Source organism: Artibeus jamaicensis, unplaced genomic scaffold (genome assembly GCF_021234435.1).
Source record: "Artibeus jamaicensis isolate MK-2021 breed Jamaican fruit bat unplaced genomic scaffold, CSHL_Jam_final scaffold_833, whole genome shotgun sequence".
Taxonomy (NCBI): Eukaryota; Metazoa; Chordata; class Mammalia; order Chiroptera; family Phyllostomidae; genus Artibeus; species Artibeus jamaicensis.
Window position 1 is genome coordinate 6,684,685 of NW_026522056.1, and position 18,508 is coordinate 6,703,192.

General features: G+C 38.1%; 1 protein-coding gene across 2 annotated transcripts in view; it reads left to right on the forward strand.

The window, feature by feature from the left end:
• Positions 1-18,508, forward strand: part of ZMAT4 (zinc finger matrin-type 4) — a 338,086-nt gene that overhangs the window by 279,430 nt on the left and 40,148 nt on the right. For both annotated transcript variants that reach the window (XM_037142512.2, XM_037142513.2), the window contains exon 6: positions 13,223-13,319. In XM_037142512.2, coding sequence (XP_036998407.2) covers positions 13,223-13,319 — 97 coding nt within the window. The remainder of the gene's footprint in view (positions 1-13,222; positions 13,320-18,508) is intronic.

Here is an 18,508-nt window from a genome sequence, read left to right on the forward strand (position 1 = left end):
ACCCAGGGTAACCTCTCCTCCTCTGGCCTTTTCTCCATGGAGAGAACATCCAGGCCTCAGTTGTATTTCAGGTCCAGGCCCAGAAAAAGCAGCAAATACCAGGTGATCGATGCCAGAACCAACTGCAATGAGTAAAGACCCCCTGCCCTGTCAATGACCAATTGGTGGAGACCATTGACCCTGTAAGGATTTGCCGGATAACTGATGATTATTCCACTGAATCCTCCTCTCAGACATCCCCTAAGATCCCTGCCTACAAGAGAGAGATAGAAGCCTCAAGACAAAGAACCTTGCACAGGCACGCTCCCTCTGGGGGCAGCTGGGGGCCATTTCCTTTCCCTTCTTCCCCCTCCACCCCACACTTCTTCCTTCACAAGCATGTGTCTCCTAAACTCTAAGGCAGTGAGCAGCTGGCAGTGTGTCCCAGGCTAATCCTAAAGCTAACGGTCCCTAAAGCCCCCTTTTCTCTGACTTTCTAGTGAGCTAAGGCAGCCCAGCCCAGGCTCTCCTGCTGCTTCCTCTATGCTGAGACCTTCCTTGTTTCACTGCTCTCAGCTTTAATAAACGGATCCTCATAGTCACCTGGACTCATGCTGTGAAATTTTCCTACACAAAGTCAAGGACCCACACACTACAGCTGGCCCTCGGCAGACCCTCACCCCCAGGCCAGGCCCCTGTGAGTGACAAGAGTATACAGTCTACTCAGTGCAGAAGACAATCTGTAATCAAAAGATGGGTTATAGAAAAACACAAATTTTATGAAAACACTCCATGCTAAAACAAAATAAAACAAAACAAACACATACCCTGCTATGTTGTTAGTTGCCTAAGTCCGCTGGGATCTATGGTACCCCCGTAGCGCCCAAAGGAAAGAGCACATTTTTTTGTTCTGGAATTTTCATCTGTATCACATCAGCATCCAGACCAGGAAGAAGCTATTTCGCCCCTATGTTATTTAATATATGGTTAAAAACCACCTGAGTGCAATTTAAATAGTAAATTGCTTCTGAGTAGATTTATTTATTTGTTTTCTCAACATTGAGCTTGAATCACAAAAGCAAAAACAAAAAACAGTTCAATTTTGGGGTTGTTTGCAGTTTGCTAATAGCAATCACATGAATAGTGATAACCTCCAAGGCTAAGCTCAAGGTTGCTTAGGGGCCGATTTTGCTCAAAGAGTGACATCTATTCTCTGCCACATAGAACACATCTAAACCTTCTTCCAATAAAGCAGCTCTTTAAATATTTAGCATGAGCTACTCTGTCCCTTCTGAATCTTCACAGTAGGGTAACAATTTTCCAGCCCTTTCTTGGGTCAGGCATCCAACATGGCTAAAATCGTCTTTTAATTACTGAGAATAAATTTATTTCATAGCTTTAGGTTTTGTTTGGAAATAGCTTTTGAAGATGCAAAGCCATTTGCTTCCTGATTCCATTTTCAAGGCTTTGCATTTATGCTATTTAAATAGAGAAAGGATTGTCTTAGAAAAATGTGTGTACTTTAATTGACTGTTTGGTACCCCACGGTCTATGCCTGCAAGCCGTGGGATGAATTCAGAAGGTCTAGCATTCAAACATCCTGTCCATTGTAATGGCTGCAGTGTGGAGTAGTACAGGCTCTTCTTTAACTGGGATTGCAGCAAAGCCTGGTCTTAGTGAAGCTGCTTTAGATTAAACTCACAGGGAGGGACATTCTGTGAGTGCAAGTCTAAGACTGAGCACACCAACGTGCCTCATGTTGTTCTTATAATGGGTGACATGACAAAAAGCAGTGTTTTCCAAACTGCTTTGCAGAGCCCAAGGTCTCGTAGTTGGGCTAACCTAAGTGCTAGGCTTGGAGTCTGATGTGAAACTGACTGGAGTTTGAGACCTCTGACCAACTCCCATTCAAACTGGAGCAACTGTGCTTTGTCTGTTTTACACAGTAGATTCAAATCAAGGTTTTCGAAAACATAATTCTTCTACTTTCTTTTCTTTACTCTTTTTTTAAAAGATTTTATTTATTTATCTTTAGAGGGGAAGGGAAGGAGAGAAGGAGAGAAATATCAACGTATGGTTGCCTCTTGTGTGTCCCCTGCCGGGAACTGGCCTGCAACCCAGGCATGTGCCCTGACTGGGAATCGAACTGCAATTCTTTGGTTCTTAGGCCCGTACTCAATCCACTGAGCTACACCAGCCAGGGGTTTACTCTCTCTTTTTTTTTATTATAAAATTCATAGTGTAATTATTAAGGCCACTAGCTTTCCTACTTAGTAGTTTTATGACTTTAATGCTTTTGAACTGTAGTTTTCTCATTCATAAAGTGGGATAATAATGTTCATAAGGTGGTTTTGAGGATTAAATGTGATAATAATGATGTCTTCTAGAAAAGCTTTCTTCACTCTGCTTCCTTGATACCACCTCTGTCGGTTAGGGTTCGATCAGAAGGGTACAACCGCCATGATTAACGCCGTGTAAAGCAGGACCAGGACGAACTTTTTGAAACTTTGACAATTCACTATGAAGTCACTGTTAGCCACGACAGTTATGTTGAGTGCTATGGCAAGACTGAGGAAATGAGGTATGATGGGAACGCCCTTAGGAGGGGTCCAGAAAGCCCCAAGCCACAGTCCGGACACTGGATGAGGACTCCATCTGGACACTGCTGAGTGGGACCTCCGCCGCTTGTGGGCTGTAGGAACTCGGAGCCCTGACCCCTCCACACTCCAGCTTGGCTGTAGCACAGGTCAACTCGGAGCCCTGCCAGATTTTTCATGTCACTGTTGTGTGCTGACACTGTGGCACTTGGCTTGAGACTGATGCCACCTCTCTACCTGCAGGTGCTGCCAGCTGGTGACCAGGGCTTTGCTGGTGTAAGCTCCCTCTCTCCATGTGTAACCCAGATGTGACTGTATTGGCTTTTGGGGGACGTCTCCCCTAATAAACCTGGCATTGCAGAAAGACACAAATGTGTGTGAGTGACTCCTTTCAGAAATGCTCTCTTGCTCACAACAAATATAAAACAAGGAAATTATAAGGATTAGACCTTGTATAATTCTGGGATTAGTGAGGCAGTGTTTATAAGGCTCATTCTTCTGTAGCTAGTGTCAGACCTGAAGTCAACAGGCTCAGCTGTCAGGAGGGATGGGCGTGAGGAAAAAAGAACACAGACCACTCACGACAGAAATGGAAATCCATGAGGACAAACTGGAGGCTGTGTCTGGGTCTCAGTGCTCCGTCCCCAGTGATATGGGTGACCTGCAGGAAAAACGGGGCCTTGCAGCAGGTTCCCGCCCTCACGTCTGCCCCAGGCTTCAGCAGCTCTGAAGGCAGAGATCCAGGGGGAGCTAGTGATGCCTACGGGCCCAGCTCCTACCAGAGGCATCAAGGAGAGAGAGCAGATCAACAATGCTCTGACATCGAGGAGTGCTAACTGCTCCTCTGCTCTCCTCCACACTCTTCTCCTCGCCTGACACCATCTCTGTAGACAGTATAAGTATAACCAGTCCTATGGCTTTCACCACCACCTGTATGTTGAGGGCTCCCTGGTTTACCAGAATTTTCCTTGTCCCTGACTTTTCCATGATTTATGTTAACATGCTGAAGCTGGAATGACAGGGCCATGAAAAGCATGTCACTGGCACTCTCCCCCTCACCAGTGACAGACTTGGCTAACGAATGATGGCAATCTTTACCTTCTGCAGTGGGCTTGTAGTGTTTTCACAGCACTCTGGCAGCCACCGCCAACCGATCAAAATTAATAAATGACGCTTTGGCTTAGTAGAAACCTGTGTAGAAAAGACATAGTATTGATTGATAGCGGGTTCTATATGAGCTTAGATTATGTGGGTCAGGGCTGCTGGGGACACACACACACACACACACACACACACACAGAGGCATTTATACTCAAATAATTAAAGGTATTGATAGAATTAATAGTGCACAAAGGATATAGCAGTTCTGTTCTACTTTGTGCTGATGTAACCACACTAGTGACTTGGCCTTCAGTTTGGGGGCTGTTGTTTAAGACTGTGATCAAGAAATAGGAAATGCCATCCAGAATGTAATAGAGACGATGCAGGGAACTTGAACTTACAATAACAACACTGTCAAAGTGCCAGTGGACTTTCATCCTGGTGAACAGAGTCTTAGGGGACTGATATCTTTCTTTAAGTATTTGATGTATTTGATATATTTGCAGAGATGGGAATAAACCTGTGCAAAAAGCAGAACTCAGGTCAGTGTATAGAGTTCAATAATGTTTATAAAAGGACAGCTCCGAAGGCAAGCAGGTACAAACAATTCTGACTGAAAAAAAATATTTGTGCCCCCCATGGGGTTTTGGACTAGACCAATGGTTTTTCCAAAACTTGTACTTTGGGGAGCTTTAGAAAATGCATATTTCTAGATTACACTGTAGGTTTCCTGAATCACGATCTTCTGGGGTGAGGCCTGGAATTTGGATGAGCTCGAAAGAGCCTCTCTTCTTTCTGTGACTCTTCCTAGTCACCAGTCACAGAAAGCAGTGTGCATAGGGGTTGGAAGCTCAGACTCCTGAGCAGAATACAGGGGTTTAAAACCCAGCTGTGTCTCCAACTAGCTCTGTGATGTCGAGTAAGTCTCTGTACCTCAATTTATTCATCTGTTAAATCAAGGTAACAATAGTTCCACTCATAGGGTATTGTGGAGCGTAAATACATAAATGGGTAAAGTAAGCACAACAGTACTTATACATGGCATGTCTAAATATTAGTTTTCTCTTATACTGGAAGATAACAAATTCATTCAAAAGCCGTGTTGATTAATGCATGTTTAAGAAGTGGAAAATAAAAAAATCATTCAAAACCAAATTTCTATTGTTTTTACTTTTACATTGTTAATCATCTTTCGAAGTGATTTTGGCTTTAGTAAGCATTTTAATGCAGACCATGTGTAAATATTTTTGGAGTGTTGCAAGATTACCAAAGCATAAATATGAGTATGAAGTTGACTTTTAGTAATTTACAAGAGAATGTGTAGTGAGTAAATGAGGATAAAACAGAATCTTAAGTCTCTATTTTGCTGAGGTTTCTGTGTATAATCATATTCATGTAAGTTTTTTTTTAAAAGAATGTGAAATATGCAGATCGTGGGGAAATAATCTGATGAACTTTGACAAATGAATTACCTGTAACTGCCATCTCATTCAGGAAATAGAAGAGTTATTTTCCTCCGGAAAATTCTCCTGTTTCCTTCCAGTCACTCTCCACCCCCAGAATGTGGCTGTTCTGAATTTCTGTTATTACAGAAGAGCTTCGTCATTCTTGAACTTTTTATGAATGAAGCCATACAGCATTGTTCTTTTATGTCTGACTTTTTTTGCCAACACATTATGTTTTCAAGACTCATTTATGTAGTGGTATAAATCACTACATAATAAAAATCATGATAAAATCAGTAGATAATAAAAATCACTATATAATAAACACCAGTAGATTTTAAAATTTCTATTTATTATTCCATTATACGAACACATCATAATTTGCTTGTCTATTACTGTGTTGATGAACATTTACATTGTTTTGAGTTTTTGTTCCTCAGGTAAACGTCTAGGAATAGAATTTCTGAGTCACAGGGTAAAATGTGTTTAACTTGGTACGAAATTGACAATTATCTCAAGTAGTTCTACCATTTTGCAGTCTTCTTAGAAATGAATGAGAATTCCAGATTTTCCACACAATAATTTACACTTGGTATTATTGTTTTATTTGAAGGTAGCAGTTATAGGTAGTGAGACAGTAGTTAATTGTAACTTTAATTTTTATTTCCCTGGGGGCATGACAAATGATGTTAAGCACCTTTTATGTGCTTATTGATCATTTCTTGTATCTTCTTTTATGACATATCTGATGAAATATTTTGTCCTTTGGAAAAATTGCGTTGTCTTTTTTTATTGATATGTAGAAGTTAATTGTATATTCTGGAAACAAGTTTTGTCAGATATATGTTTTGCAGATTTTTTTTCTTAGGATATAGCTTAACTTTTCTTTTTTCTTCTTTTGTTAATCCCTTCATCTTTTAAACTTTTTGTTTTCTTAATATTTTTTAGTAATGAGAGGCTTTTGATTGTTATAAAATTCAGTTTTTCATTTTTTATGTTCAGTGTTATTGTTTCCTAAGAAATCTCTGTCTACTCCAAGTTCATTAGATACTCACCTATATTTTTCCTGGAGCTTTATAGTTTTAGCTTTTACATTCAAATCTATACTAACTCTCAATTTTAATGTATGTTATTTGGTAGAAGTTGGTGTACATCTTTTTGTTTCACACATTTATCCAGTTGTCCCAATACCATATGTTGAATAAGTCTTTTTCACCTTTGAATTGCCTTAACACCTTTGTTGCAAATCAGTGAAAGTGTCCAAAAGGTAGTGACTTTCAGTTATGAGATAAATACATATTGGGGATGCGATGTACAACATGATAAGTATAGTTAACACTGCCGTTGTGGTATATTTGTAAGTTGCTAAGAAAGTAGATCCTATAAGTTCTCATAACAAGGAAAATTATTTTTCTGTGTGTATTTACATGAAATAATGGATGTTAACTAAACTTTTTGTAATAATCACTTCACAACATACGTATTTCAAGTCATTATGGGGTGTATGTGAACATATACAGAACTGTATTGTCAATTATATCTTAAATGACCCTTTGGGTGTAGGTCTAGTTGTGGACTCTCAGTTCTGTTCCATTGATGCAGTTTCTCCATCCTTATGTGAATATAACACTTTTATGATTACAGCAAATGTTACAGCAAATCTTAACACCTTCAAGTGTGAATCCTTAATGTTTTTTCACAATTGTTTTGGTCGTTCTGGTTACTTTGATTTTCATGTTAATTTTGCAATCAACTTGTCTGTTTCTACAAATAACTTGTTGGAATCTTGATTGAGTTTGCATTGAACATAAAGGATAACTGATATCTAACGATATTAATTTTTCTAGGTCATAAATATCATATATATCTCTATATCTTTATAATTTCTCTCAAAATGTTCTATAGTTTTCAGTCATGTACATCTTTTATTAAATTTATTCTTAAGTGTTTAAAATATTTTTAACACTATTATGCTAAATTTAATATTTTGAATTTCCAGTTATTTGTAGCTATTTTAAAAATGCAATTAATTTTCCCTATTAACCTTGTATACAGTGACTTTACTAAATTCCATTATATTAGTAGTTATTTTATAGCTCCCTTAGGATCATCTGTGTAAACAATCATATCTTCTATAAATATAGACAATTTTACTTCTTCATTCCCAATTTGTAGGCATACTTTTTCTTTTTCTTTTCTTATTTTATAGTCTAGAATGAATCTCCAATGCAATGATGAATTGAAATAATAAGAGTTGCATTCTTAGCTTTTTCCTTATCTTAGGAAATTGTTCAGTGCTTTACTATTTAATATAATAATAGCTGTAGGTTTTTGGTGGGTGCTCTTAATTAAATTAGGAAAGTTCTTTTCCAGTGTGCCGAGAATTTTGATCTTAAATGGATGTTGAAGTGTGTCCAGTGCTCTTTTGTGCATCTATTATGATTATATTATTTTCTCACTTTGTCTGTTAATATAGTGAATTACTAAATTATTTGACTTTTAAATGTTAAACCACTCATGCTTCCTGGAATAAACAAAGTTTGTTGCGACATGATTTATCTTTGTATGTATACACGTCAACATGCATGTCTATGTCTGTGTTGTTTCTGATTTGCCAATGTTTAAAGGACTTTTCTGTCATGCTCATGATCAATATTGGTTTGCTATTTTATTTTCTTTTAGAGGCTGTCAGGTTTTTTGTTAGTGCAGTGCTGGCTCAAAAACAAGGGCAAAAGTGTTTCTTCCTCCTCTTTTCACTGAAAGACTTTGTATAAGTAGATATTATGCAGCCCTTTAATGTTTCATAGAATTCTCCAAGGACACCCTCTGGGTCTAGAGCTCTTTTCCTGCCTTCTTCTGGGTTAATCGAATCCTTTTTATTATCTTATTTTATTTTCTCTATAAGTTCTTTATCTTTATGTCTTTGTATTTGTTTCTAGGGGATTATAGTATGCAGCCTTAAATGACCACTGTCTATTCAGAGTTAATATTTACCATTTCATGTAAAACATAATGACCTTCGAACAGTATTGTTCTATTCCTATTCATTGTTGTGCTATTGTTGACATATATACATATTTTACATGTATATATATATATTAAAAATACCACAATACACAATTCATTGTCAGCATTGCATTAAAATTATTCACTGTCTTCAGATAAATTTAGAGGGATAAGAATGTAGATACCTACACATTGATCATTCAGGGTTCTCCACATTGTCCTGTGCATGTGAGTTTACAGCCAGTGCCATTTACCCATCTTAAGGACCTTATAAGCATTTCTGTGATATATGTCTGCTGGAAAACTGTTCTCTTAGTTTGTATTGAAAACTTTCTTATTGTACTTTTAATTTTGAAGGATATTTTTGCTGTAGATAGAATTCTGAGTTGACAGTTTTGTTTAATTTAGTTTGTTTCTTTCACCACCTTTTTTTCCTTGAACAAACCAAGATCATTTCCACTCTTGGCTCTCTGTCTTGCTGTTTACTCACCCCAGACAACTCTTGAACTAATTCTTCTGTCACAGCTTGCTTCTCATCCCTCTGGTTTCATATCACACTTTTCAGAGAACTCTGTTGACCATACTATCAAAAATCACCCTTCTTCCCTGTTTCTCTCTCGTTATCCTGTTTACATCCTGTGTGACGCTTTCACAATCTTTAATCATGTTTTTATTTGTTTACTAGTTTCTTGTGTTCCTGCCTGACTAGCTCCATAAAGAATTTTATTCTGTTTTATTCCCTCCTACATTCTTGGCATTCAGTGAAATAACTGACATCATAATAAAGGCACAATGATGCTTCTCTAATGTAGAATGGATGCAACTAAAGTTGCAGGGACATCTAAAGTCTAGCTTTGCTAGACTTGAAAAGGCACACAGAGTAATCACATACTGCTCCACTCTCCAGGACCATCTGTTCTACACACTGTGTGCAGGGATGTAAGTACAAAAGCAATGCATCTTCAAGAAGATTTTTCAGCCTCTTTGAGTTAGAAACAATCTCCTCCTCTAGTTCCCATAACACTCTACTCATCCTGCTCATCCTGACTGTGGTACTTTTTATGATCTACCTTCACACTGTTGCTTTTTGTATACATATATTCTCTCTCTACTACCGTCTGTCAGATCCTTGCAGGTGGAGACTGTATTTCCTAACACATATTGGAAATCCTGCAGATACAACCTTTAGGTCTGCAAAGGTTTTAGGTACTGTTAATATGGTATTGCACTGAAAATGAATTAAATAGGAAAGTTACCTTTTTTGTTTAATAAGACTTTCTATTTCTTTGAGGAAAAGAGAACTATAAAATTCAAAGCAATTTGGATTTCAATGGAGCATTAATAAAGCCCTAAGTTCCCACCAAGGACACTGTGTCGTGTGTGGGGGAGGACTCCCCTGCCCCTTTGCTGCCTTTGTTCTTGTTTATATGCACTGCCTTTCTAGTTTATACTCCCTGTAGTCTGCATCGCAATAAAGTGCCAAATATTTCCTGCCCACGCCTCCCTTTGGCTGCAGAGCATGAGAACTGTAATGAAAAGCAACAGATCAGAATATTTTTTTAGATTTGTTGGTGATGTTGAAAGTGCCTGTTTTTAAACATAAATATTTATGCCTGTTGCCAAGCTGAACCTGAGTTTGTATTAAGGAGGGCTTTGATTGGTCTGTAGTCTGAAGAGGACCCATATAGAAAGTAGTTATCATTTATTATGACAAGATTGATGGAGAACTGCAGAGGGAAGGAGGCCTGAAGCTGGTTTTCATATTTTGATGTGTTGCATAAAAGAGGAGATAAGAATTCGAAAAACTCCTGTGCACAGTTGTTGTGATAACGTACAGCCTCTGGGCTTGGGGTCCACAGTAATCTCTCTGAATCATGCACACCTGTGCAATGCAAAAGCCATGGGAGCACAGCTCTCTTTTATTGAATAATATTTTTTTAAAGACCTACTATTGTTCTGGCAGATTGATGTTACCAAAAGGCAAAGATGTCTACGGGGCAGTAGCTTATACAGTGTGTGTGTATTTGGGGGGTTGGGGTTAAAAGTTGGAAACTCGTCTGTTCCCAGGCCCCATTCCAAAGCTTATATAATCAGAATCTCCAGAAGTTGTGCCTGAGAGTCTACATTTTAGCATGATCACTAGTGGCTGTATCTACACTGAGAAGTGTGGATCATCGCTTTGAGAGTCATCGCTTGAGGGAATAGAGAGTCAACAGTTGTCTATTTCATCTCTGAATCATCAGTCTTTGCCTGGAAATTTTGAGTCCCTTAGATTGCTTCCTAAGAAGGTCCCAGAGATCTGTGGTTTCATTTTTTCCCCCTATAACTGAATATAACTTAATTGACTCTTAATTGAACAATTAGGGATATCCATGTCTAATTATGTGATTGAAAGTAAAACAATGAGCCAGTCTTTCCACTGGCCAATCCAGTTTATTATATGATACATCAAATAGATTTTTTCAGAAACCTGCATTGGGCCATAAAAATTTTACAGTATTCTTAAAGTTCTGTTCTTTGCCACACTATCAGCATAAGAGCGATTCTGCAACATTCAGTGAGATTCATTAAATGTAATCAGAAAGTAACCTTACTCTTGCCCTCTCAAACTCTCTGTGGGGTTAATTTTTTCCTCCCCTTTGGATTAAAACTGGAGTAAGTTTAATGAATTTTCACTCATTTTGAAGCAGTAAAGGTTTCTTTACTTTTATTTCTAGATACGTACAAGTTCTCTGTCATTAACTGACATATCCAGGATAGAAAATATTTTTTAACTATCATCTACCTTTATTAAAAGTTAGTTTTTCCCTTCCTTAGCTCAGTTCTGCTTGGGCTGCCTGAGCAGGTAGGCTCTCTTTTTCTCTGCCTGGGGCTTTTGCTTTTCTTCTAAGGATTTTGCTTTTCTTTCTTTACCTTGGCAGATTGCCTCAGGTTCCTCCAGGGCTGAGGGATTCAGTGTATCAAGTGAGAAAGGCAAAGGGGATTAAGGTTTACTTCATAGATACATATACAAAGTTGGCAAAGATCGTGCTTGGCTTGGCAGGGGCTGCAAACTGACTTCTCATGGAAGGATTTCTTGGCCTTTTCAGTTGATCTGAGCTAAATATGTCCTTTCTGATAATGTCGACCTTTTGGATTTCCAGCTGAACACTTCTAGCATCTTTCCTTTGAGGTCTCTTTGCCCTCAACTCCAGCATCTAAGACATCTCCAAACCAGCTCCTCTCATACATGGTACACACCTGGGCTATGGGGACTTCCACATATTTTATACTCTGACAAGCTCTGTGAATACAGGCTGTGCTTTCTTTCTTTGCTATCAGAGTAGCTAAGAGCCATGGTCTCTAGGGCTTTGGATCTTACAGGTGGTTTAGTGTTCAAGAACCTTCTTCCCAGGTACAAGAAGGCATGCCTTCAAGCTCTCTAGATAGTCCATTGAATCCTTTTCCCATAGGTTACAGGTGAGAGAGAACTACCCCCATAGGGTAAGTTCTCTCACATGGAGGAGGATAAGTAAAACTCACAGTAATGTATGGCTCCCTTTCAGAAGTTCCCTACCTCTTTCTTCTATTTCTGTTTTAGACTGGAGGTGAATGATCATCTTGGGGTTGGAAACTGGTTCTTGATCACTTCCTTTGAATGCCCTGAACTGGGGCTCTCCTATTCACTTTAGCAATGTGGGTATAGTTAGCATACATGTCTTAGGGCTTCATCTGGGACATTGGGACAGAAAGAGTTGCATTTGAACATCTCTTTGAAATTGTGATAATAGTTTATTTATGTTGATTACTTGCTCTGTGTCAGACACTCTCATACATGATTTATCTCACTCTGTTTCCCCCACAATCATATAAGAAATCAGAACTATAGAGAAGTCAAATAATTTGTATGAAGTCACCCAGGTAAGCAGGTTGTAAAATTCTTCCAACTCTGTGCATTTTATTCCTTTTAAGAAAATAAGAACTTTGTCTCTTAGAAAGAAAATACTATGCATTCATCAGGAAAAAAATGCTACAGCTGCTTAATAGCCTTGCTTTTTACAATGATAAGACATTGGATTTGGGAGCAGAATTAATAAAAACAACTCTCACTTGCTAAGAATTTTAATATATCTTATTGACTTAATTCTTACAACAACTTTGTAATGCAGATGGTCTTGTCTTCATCTTGCAGATGAAGGAAACTGGGACCAGGAAGAAATTACGTGACTTTCCCTAGATCATACAACCAGAAATAATTGAAGCCAGAATTTAGATCTGAAGTTTCACATCTTGACTATGAGTTTACTTCTCTCTCTGCCCTGGTGGGACACACAGCAGAAGGAATATGTTCCTTTGTAGGTCTCTGAGCTGTGGCAGATGTTTAAGGTTGTTTGGTTAAAGCTGCTTTCTAACATGCTTGACTCTAGATGAGTCAGTATTACAAAGGAATCAGGTTTTTACTAAACTTCTTGAAGCAAAGAGCAACTTATTCATCTTGGAATTCCCAGTGCCTGGTCCAAAGTTGATAGTCTATTAATGAAGTAATTAAATGAATGAACAAATGAATAGATAGCTTTCTTTTAAACTCTCTGGTGGAAAGTTAGCATTCATGTGAATTAGATTAACAGATGATCCTTCTGAATGTTTACATTTTATAAGATAGTCCTGGAAGAAGAACCCAAATGAGTGATATGTATACTGTTTTCTGATTCTGCCATTGGAGTAGTGGTGGAAGAAAAACTGAGACAGGTTTTCTCTGGAGTCTCAAGTTTCATGCAGATGTGACAACTTACCATGTCTGTCTGCCTTGAGAAAAAGGAGACTGCTTCTTTGCTAGGGTTACAACATTTCCAGAAACATTTCCCATCAATAAAATATGTTCTAATAATGTAAGTCATCCGTAAATGAAGCAGGCAGCTTCTAGCATAATTCACAGTTGTAATACTTCTTCTATGAGACCTGTTGACTGGGCTCTGGGAGGAGGGGTAGAAGTGTTGGTGGGGTGGACCAGATAACCTGTAAGATGCTGTGAGCCTGAACTTTTGGAGGTTCTTGGGTTCATTCAGGGGGGTGAGGACAAGCACGCAGCTAATCGGGTCTGTCTGTTGTCCACAGGTCTGAGGCGCAATTACAGATGTACCATCTGCAGTGTCTCTCTAAACTCAATAGAACAGTATCATGCCCACCTGAAAGGATCTAAACATCAGACCAAGTAGGTACCTTCATACTTTCCCTCTTTAGTCCTTTCACATGTGATTTTTAGATGATGATTAAAGGCTAAACATTTTAATTATTTGAGAATAAATAGATGGAAACTACATCCTTTTATCTCCAAAGTCCCCTTGATATTTTTGCTGCTGAAGCCTCCAAGAGCCCACTTAGCACTACTTGAAGAATGGCAGCTTCTCCTTTTGTGGCACAAATAATGACAGGCTTTCTTTTTTCATTCTTTAAGGACAGTTCAGCACATTTTTGTAAGCTTCAGGAACGTTTTATATCTGTGCCACGTGTTTTTAAATAAACAATGTTATCTCTATTTGGAGGATGTGCCAGACTTTAGCATTGCTATATCAAATTCTATGAATGCCTTCTGCCATTTCTAGAGGAATATTGTTAATTAGTATAGAAACCTAACAAATTTGATGATGTATTAAATCATTCATGCACATAAGTATTTCCAATTAAATGGAAGCTTATTTCATTGCATAAAAGAATTCTCATGATTTTAAACCTGAAAAGGACAATTGGGCATATTTACCTACATTTATACTTCTCATCTCTTTAAAAATAAAGTAGCTCTGTAGGCATTTTTAAAGTAGGTGCTAGGACTGTTAATAAAATCTGACAAAATAGAGAAAAAACAAGGAATATCTAAAAAATATGTAATTTTCCTGAGCGTGGTTGTTTTCATTTCTCTGATATTTATTAGCGGAATCATTGAACAGATTTGACTGTACCAAGGCCTCATAAATAATGAATGGTGCATTCAACAAACATTTATTGAGCTGTACTATGTGTTAGCTCTGAGGTGCACACTAGGAAATAAAAGATGAATTGACCCAGGCCTGCCCCTTGAGGAGCTGACTGCCAGACTGCCTTGTAAAGACATAGATTTTTCTCTAATACCATGTGGACACTCAGAGCTTTGAGTACTAGGGAAAGGGCCACCAGAGAAAGCTTTACAGGGACACTGTGTAGTGGCTGAGCACAGAAGGATGAGGTCACGTTCTGATTCTGCTCACCATCAGAACCCTGGTGCTAGCACAGTACTTCAGGCATTTTAAGGGATTCATACAATTTTTTGAATGAATGAATGTATGATTTTAAACTCTACATAACAATTTTCCTTGCAGGAATATGAGGAAGGTGAATTCCAGGCAAGCACATTTCTTTGTAAGGTTATTTTAAATACAGAGGTCACAGGAGGTGTGGTGTAAGTGAGGAAATGTAAGCCCAGTGTTGGTTACTGATTCTCAGTCTTTGCATCCGTATTGCACTCTCGTGAGTCAAACCCACTTTCATGACTCACTTTACTCTGATCCACCCCAGAGCACTTTTATCAAGGTAACTCAGCAGAAGGATTTTCTCTGATTTGTGGAGTACCTAGAGCACTCCTATGGATTATCAGACCCCACTGGCCACTCCCCCACCAAGTAGTTTATTCATCATCTAACTAGTGTATTGTAAGAGGCACCGTATGTATTCTGCCAACCTGTATCTGATGTACAAACAGACATAAGTAGCTGCAACAATAAATGGTAATCTTTTAAGGGCATGTATTTATTACTCTTAATATAGATGATATTAATATATCATAATATAATATATATTAAAAGTGAATATACTTAGTGGCATAGAACAATAACTTAAAATGATAAATTGTATATGTATATTTTACCATAATAAAAAAACTTAAAATTGAAAAAAAAGACATAAAAAGGTAGACAATAGTGACTTTATGTGGCACGAGTCCTGTAAATAATTAACGCAGACAGTATCTTCAGCTTCAAAAAATCTGTCTCCCTATGTGTACATATGAAATTGACATGCCAGAATCTGTGCTAGGCAGTCTCACACCTATTATCTCATTTAATGCACTTCACTACCTTGAGATACATACTAATAGCCCATTATTTCTATGTGAAAACACTAAGGCTCAGAGAGACAGAGAAGCTTACCCAGTGTCACCTCGTCAACAAATGGCAGAGCAGGAGTGACTCACAGTATGTGACCTGTGTTTCTACTTCTTCCATTTCACTCAGTCACCACACGCTCGGGCTGGAGACCTGCCGACAGAGCACAGTGGTGAATTTTGAAAAAAGGGGCATCCTTCCCTGGCAGGATTTAATAAATATATGTGACTTCGGAAGGGTACCTCTCCTACTGTATTGCCTTCTTTCCAGTAAACACAGTCCTTTTCTTCCTCCAAAGAACAAGGTCACTCTTGTTCTGAAGAGTAAAATGAGGGAAATGTGAAGGAAATCATTGTCATAGCCTTGACCCACATGCCAGTCTCACCTGCCCTAAGCCAAATTTAGGATGTGTGTGATATGGTGTCCCATAATACTTTGTAATATCTTTGTTAGATTTGGTCTCAAAATTTATGCTGGCTTCATTAAATAAATGGACAGGTCTTCCCTCTATTTCTAATCCCTGGCAGAGTTCGTGGTCAATTGCTATTATTTCTTAAATATTAGGAAGAAATCATTGATGTAGCCATCTGGGCCTGGAGTTTATACTGTGGAAATATCTGTACTAGAATTTTAATTTCTTTTTAAAAAATATCTTATTAATTTATCTTTAGAGGGGAAGGGAAGGAGAGAGGGAGAGAAACATCAATGTATGGTTGCCTTTTGTGCGTCCCCTGCTGGGAACTGGCCTGCAACCCAGGCATGTGCCCTGACTGGGAATCGAACCGCGATTGTGTGGTTCGCAGGCTTGTTGCTCAATCCACTGAGCTATACCAGCCAGGGCAGAATTTTAATTTCTTTAATAGAGCACTATTCATATTTTCTACTTCTTCTTGGGTCAGTTTTAATTCATTATTTTTCAGTGAATTTGCTGATTTTATGTACATTTTAAAATGTATTGGTATATAGTTGTTCATTATATTCCCTTAATTTTATTTTTAACGTCTGTAGGGTGTTTTTTACTTCTGATTTTATTTATTTGTGTCTCTTCCTTTTCTTGTTTGTTGATCATTTTTGTTAGAATTTTATCAATACTTATGTTTTTTGATGAATGAACTTTGGCATTTGTTGATTTTTTTCTATGTGCATTATTTTTTCCCATTTAAAAATTATTTCCTTCTTGCTACTCCCTTTCAATTTAATTTGCATGCCCCCCCAGCTTGTTAACATCAAAGTATAGCTTACTAATCTTTAAGTGTTTCTGCTTTTCTTTTCTTTTTAAAGATTTTATTTATTTACTTTTAGAGAGGGGAAGGGGGGAGAAAGAGAGAGAGAAACATTAATGTGTGGTTGCCTCTCATGTGTCCCCTACTGGGGACCTGGTCTGCAACCCAGGCGTGCGACCTGACTGGGAATGGAACCTATAACCCTTTGGTTCACAACCCGTGCTCAATCCACTGAGCTACACCAGCCAGGGCTGTTTCTGTTTTTCTAACTTGTGCATTTAAAGCTCTCATTGTGCCACCACAGACTGTTTTAGCTATATTCTGCAAGTCATATTTTTTGTATCTCACAATTTTGAATATGTAGTATTTTCGTCACTATTTATTTAAACATATTTTCTAATTTTTACTGCAATTTTTTCTTACTCGTGGTTAAGAGAATATTTGGGGGATTTTTCTATTATATTTTTCATGGTCCATTTGTGCCTGATTCTACTGCAGTCAGGACACAGTCTAAGAAACTCCAGTCCCTTGACATTTGTGTTCACTTGTTCTATGGCCTAAGCATTTAGTCAATGGTGGTAATACCCTATGTTCACTGTTTTTTAAAGTACTTTTTTACCAATTAGGTAAATGGTTCTGTATATCAATATGTTAGGTTTTTCAACCTTGTTTGTATTTTCTATGTCCTTACTGCCTTCTGATCTGCTTATGATATTTATGAGAAACACGTTATTTAAAACTTCCAACTATGAATATGGATTTGTCTAAGTGACCTCTTAATTTTATTTAAAAAATATACTAAAGGTATATTTTTATCAGGAAATGTCCTTCTTTTTTTACTACTAATACTTTCCTTAATATATACTAACTCTTCAAAGATTCCCAAATGTTTTTTTAAACTTTATCCAGCTTTTACTTTGTCCTCAGGTGAAAGGTTAGTGTTATACCAATTACCCCATCAGAGCTGAAAATGAAAGTCAGCCAAATGGTTCTTAAGTATTCTAATCTGAGCAATTGAAATAACATGAGTATTAAGGTGTCAGCAATTTTGAAGCTCCTTTATTTATATTTTTACCAATAATATCTAGAAAAGGTGTTGAGATGAGTAAAGTTTATTAAATTATGTGGTGGAAAGAGCATTGGATTTTAAATCAGTAGGATTTTGTTCTAATAGAAGTTTGCCACCGAGTCCTCCTGGGCACTGACTGGTCTTCCAGTCTGTTCCCTTACAGACACGTGAATAGTGATGACAAGAGCCTGACAAATGTGCATCCGCTTCCCACGCCTTTCTCATGAGCCTGGACTTTTTCCTACTAATCCTGAATTTAGCCTTAAAATTATTCTAATGATAGGTCCCCCAATTAACTTTCACCACATTATTGGAGCTAGCAATGTGTCCCCAGTATTATGTCCACCCAGAACCTCATTATGTGATGTTATTTGTAAATAGGGTCTTTTGCAGGTGTAAACAGAATTTCAAGAGGGAATTATTCCAGATTTAGTGTGGGCCCTAAATCCAGTGCTCATGGCTTCATGAGAGAAAGGAAAGGAGATTTGGTTACACAGGGAAGAAGGCTGTGTGAAGACATAGGCAGAGATCGGGGTTATGTTTCCACAAGCCAAAACACCACGAGCCAGCAAGGTTGCAAGAGGCAAGGAATGATTCTCCTCTAGAACTTTTTGAGGGTGGGCCCTGCTGACGCCATGAGTTTAGACTTTGTTCACTAGAACTGTGAAAGAATAAACTTCTGTTGTTGTAGGCTATGCAGCTTGTGATTCTTTCTTACTTAGGGCAGCCCTAGGACATTAAGACAGTGTAAAACCTACTTGACTTATTCCATAAGCATCCCTTCAGTCACATATTTCTGGACAACTTATCAACCCTATCACCATAATGACAACAATGGTGAGGATGCTGAGGAAGCAGATGCTGATGATGGTGACGATGCCACCAGTGAAACCGGCTGTGGAACATCTGTCCAAGTGAAGCACAGCAACACATTAAAAGCCTTTCAATGTACAAGGTTGGCCAACAAAGTCATTTA